Source organism: Miscanthus floridulus, chromosome 8 (assembly GCF_019320115.1).
Source record: "Miscanthus floridulus cultivar M001 chromosome 8, ASM1932011v1, whole genome shotgun sequence".
NCBI classification, from domain to species: Eukaryota; Viridiplantae; Streptophyta; class Magnoliopsida; order Poales; family Poaceae; genus Miscanthus; species Miscanthus floridulus.
Genome location: NC_089587.1, coordinates 1,389,257 through 1,393,371, shown reverse-complemented (window position 1 = coordinate 1,393,371; position 4,115 = coordinate 1,389,257). Strand labels below are relative to the sequence as shown.

At 42.7% G+C, this 4,115-nt stretch overlaps 1 protein-coding gene across 1 annotated transcript; it reads left to right on the top strand.

The window, feature by feature from the left end:
- Positions 1-253: 253 nt before the first annotated feature.
- LOC136470846 (uncharacterized) lies at positions 254-3,126 on the top strand. Its single transcript, XM_066468586.1, has 6 exons — positions 254-526; positions 1,346-1,470; positions 2,092-2,240; positions 2,359-2,509; positions 2,608-2,767; positions 2,875-3,126. The coding sequence occupies exons 1-6, from the start codon at positions 514-516 to the stop codon at positions 2,973-2,975; spliced, it is 699 nt and encodes a 232-aa protein (XP_066324683.1). The 5' UTR covers positions 254-513; the 3' UTR covers positions 2,976-3,126.
- Positions 3,127-4,115: the final 989 nt, after the last annotated feature.

The window sequence follows — 4,115 nt, the reverse complement described above, 5'->3', positions numbered from 1 at the left end:
TTTGATTAAATATCACTTTAACATTGATATTTAATTTAACAGTATTATTATCTTATTGTGCGATCTATATGTTTTTAAATATAAATTGTTAGGTATTCCATAACAACGCAACGACACTCTACCAAACTTTTTTATAAGAAAGAAGAGGGAAAAAAAGTTGTTCGTTTCCGCCTCGCCTTCGTGTGCGAAGGCCTATATCATGGCAGATCGTGGCCGTCCAATGGGCGATCAGAATTCTCATCAGAAGGGGACAGAGCAAAGCCAAAGCACAGAGCCGGCACAGAGCACAGCAGAGCGCGCGACTCGACTCGACTCATCCGTTCGGTTCCCCTCCCCGTTCCACAACCCTCGAGAAGCTTCCGCCCTCCCCTCCCGCGCCCCCGCCGCCGCGGCCGCCAGGGCCGCGGAAACCCTAGCCACCGCCGGCCCTCCGCGTACCGGGCGCCCCGCCGCCGCCGTCGCTGCCGCCGACACCGACGAAGCGATCGGATCTCGAGACCGTCAGGAGCCACGATGGAGGACTGGGGTGAGCGCCTCCTTCTCCCTCTCCCTCTCTTTCGACTCCCCGATCTGTGCGCCGGTGCTTCCCCGATGCGAGTAGTTCGGTGTTCTGATGCGCCGTTCGTGATGGGTCCCTCGCCTCGCACCGTCCCACTGCGGGTTCCGAATCTAGAGTAGGGAGTCCACGGACCCTAGGCACGCGCGATATTTCGTCAGGCTTATCCCGTTTAGGTCTGGTTGCTTGGGCTTAGTTTTTGGGATTATGGTTTCTAGGATTTGTTTGTGAGCTGCGGTGATATCCGTTCCGTTTTAGGCAAATGGTCATGGGTTTGGGATGTTTTGTGTGTAGTACTGACATAGTGACATGGATATATCTAGTCATATGCATCTCTTGTATAGGTCTAATTTAGCTTTTCAACTAAGAATAGCGTCATGGAATAACAGTTTTTTTGATGTTCCGTGTCCAACGCTAAAGATTCTGGCATCTGTTCCTGCTAGTTAAAGTGATCTCCATTGTGAATCAGTAATCCTTTTCCCAAAGTCTTTGCCTGTATTTTTGACAAGTGCTCTGATTGGATTAACATGATATCTAAAGTAATTACCGCTTATAGGCTCCTGCTGACTGCTGTGTTAGGCGCCTTTTCATGCCTGATTAATTTTGCAATGTCCTTATTCAACCTAGCTTTTAGAGGAAGCGAGTATACAGTAACAAACTCCCAAGGGTTGCTTTGCGCAATTATGTTGGTTTATTAAATTTAGGTATCATGTTCTAATGTTGGTTTATTAGGGCACTTTCATACGCATTGTTAGTGTGTTATGGAAACTAATTGACACTGCATTTCAGATTCTGAAGATTTCCAGCCAGTTGCTCCTGTTGTGAAAGTCGAGCCACTTAAAAATCAGTGGGCTGATGAAGATGTTGAAGAAGATGATGTTAAAGAATCATGGGAAGAAGAGGAGGAGGAGGAGGTAAATGAAAATATATGATTTGTTAATAGATGCATCACACAAATCCTTTTATTTAACTTTGGTTCTTTGTTAATGTAGGCAATAGTAAATTCACTCTTCTTTATTTACATCACAATTCTATCTTTATGTAGTTGCGACAGTTATAAGAACGATTGCCTGCATGCTGATAACATTAGTCAATAATTATTATTTTTCCACTGCTTAGTTGTTGGAAAATAATTGTTTGGAGATATTTGATGCATATGCTCGGTTCTATATGCTTTCATCTTTGCAGTGTAGGTGTGATTTCTCGTTCACTACCATTCTGTTTGCATACTAACATTCAATTAGCTGATTATATGAGTAGTTGAATAGCTCAAACAGTTATCCTCAAGGGCTTGAATTATGCAATGTAATTTCCCAGTAAAATGTTGTTTCTCATTAAAAAATAAACATCCAAAGAAATGTTATTCAGTGATTGTAAGCCATTGTGATTATTTCTGGTGTTGATTTGCAAAACAATGAGCATCATACTATCAGTTGCATGATTGTTTGTGGATGCCAACCACTTATATAAGTTAATAATATTGAATTGTCATTGATTGAATGCTGTCTGTCATTTTGTTTTACTGCATCCTGTAGAAACCAAAGCCAGCGCCTGTGGAAAAGGCCGCGGTGAAACCTAGCACTAAGGCTCCTGCTAAAAAGGGAAAACAGCAAGCATCAACAAGTGCTGAAGAACCAGATGAGCCCCCTCTTAGTCCCACTTCAGAGAAAATTCGCCAACAAAGGTATATGGAGCTTTTATGGCCTGTTATTTTTGGTACTTTGCATCCAAATTTAACCATGTGATGCTGCTGGTGGAAGAAGCTCTGGTTTTTGCATGGTTACAATGTTTATTTGCTACAGGCTTGTGGAAGAAGCTGACTTCAAGTCAACCACAGAACTTTTTGCAAAGAAAGACGGTGAACAAAAGTCACTAGATACTTTTATCCCGAAGTCTGAGAGTGACTTTGTGGAATACGCGGAGCTTATTGCAAATAAACTACGCCCCTATGAGGTATGTTAATAACATTGTAAAAGCTGCATGTCTCGGGTTTTGCACCCTTTTTCGGCAGGATATATCTGATCTTGTTGGTTTCATGTTTGCATTTGCAGAAAAGCTTTCACTACATGGCTCTCCTTAAGAATGTCATGAGACTTTCCATGACATCGCTGAAAGGTGCGGACGCGAAAGAAATATCTTCCTCCGTGACAGCAATTGCTAACGAGAAGATCAAGGCTGAGAAAGAGGTTGCAGCAGGCAAAAAGAAACAAGGTAATGAGCTTCAACTGTCAAGGAACCTCTAGGTGTTCATGTTTTGTAGCCAGATCTAGTAATCATCATGATCACTGGTGTTGATACTGAATGGAATTCTTTGGCAGGAGCGAAAAAGAAGCAACTCCACATCGAGAAAGGAGACGATGACTTCATCCCCGGACGGGGTGGTGGCTATGATGATCCGGACGAGTACGACTTCATGTGATTTGGCTGGGAGGGAGAGTAGGTTTCCGTCATGTATACCTTTGGCAAGCAGAGATTATATATCACTAGAGTTTGCGGCATAGCTGGCATTCCATAGGCTCCTGGACACGGGAAACTATTGCATGGAACATGCACTATCTATTTGAGGATGATTTTTTGACTCTGCAGGATAAGAAGAGCACTTGTGGTCTGGATCCACAGGTGTTTTCTTATCCTTCAACCTTTTGTTTTCTCTTTAAGTTTGCATATTTATTTTTTGCCAACTGTACTATAGTACCTTGTACTATCTGGTTACTGCGTGAGTCATGCAAGTAATCCCTGGAGGGTGTCTCGCTTGTGTTTGTTTCGAGTTGTATGACTGTCCGTTGTTTTTGGAGATTGTGTGTGATCCATTAACCACTCCAACTGCCCCAGTTATCGTGAATTTATAACCACTCCAACAGCCCCAGTTTGTGAATTTCGAATTGCTTGGCTGCATCTGATTGTTGCTGGCTGCCTGGCTGGACGCTCGAACTCACTAATGGAAGGTAAGAAAAGTTTGGAAACAAAGGGAGAAGAAAAGAGGGGAGAGAGAGACTCCAGGAGGGCCTAGCAGATTTAGCTAGGGGTTTGGCCCCAATAGAGAATTAGATATCTGGAAGGTTTTGAATCAGATATCGTGAAGCATATCAAAGTTAGAAATTACAGTCCACCCTCAACGAAAATACCAAATTGTCGGCTCTTGCAGCCATCCCATCAACAAGGAGCTCTACAGCTTCAGCAATGTCTGTTTTATAGGCGATGCAGCAGGAATAGTTCTCATTTTCTACATATTGGTATAGATTATGTTTCCATATAGCCATACAACTTATTCAATTCCGTGTCACAGGAAATCTCGAATAAAAGTTATACCATCCATTCTTTGGCGAACTAACCAAATTGAAGATCTTAGAGTGGGTAGGCATGAAAATTCTCTGTACAATTGCACTCTTGCTGCCTAATTCAGCACTAAATCTCATTGCAATTTTTTCCCCTTTCTGCGCAGGAAGGAAAAAAACTTGGCGCACAAGGACAAAGACATACCAGGAGATTCGAATATTGGAATTGTGCTTTGTTTAGGATCAAGTGTCTACTATCAGCATTCATATGTTATCAAGACCAT

Excerpts from the sequence above, each read along its gene's own strand:
- LOC136470846 (XM_066468586.1), top strand. Across the intron at positions 1,471-2,091 it reads AAGAAGAGGAGGAGGAGGAG|AAACCAAAGCCAGCGCCTGT; the intron begins GTAAATGAAAAT and ends TGCATCCTGTAG. Across the intron at positions 2,768-2,874 it reads AGCAGGCAAAAAGAAACAAG|GAGCGAAAAAGAAGCAACTC; the intron begins GTAATGAGCTTC and ends ATTCTTTGGCAG.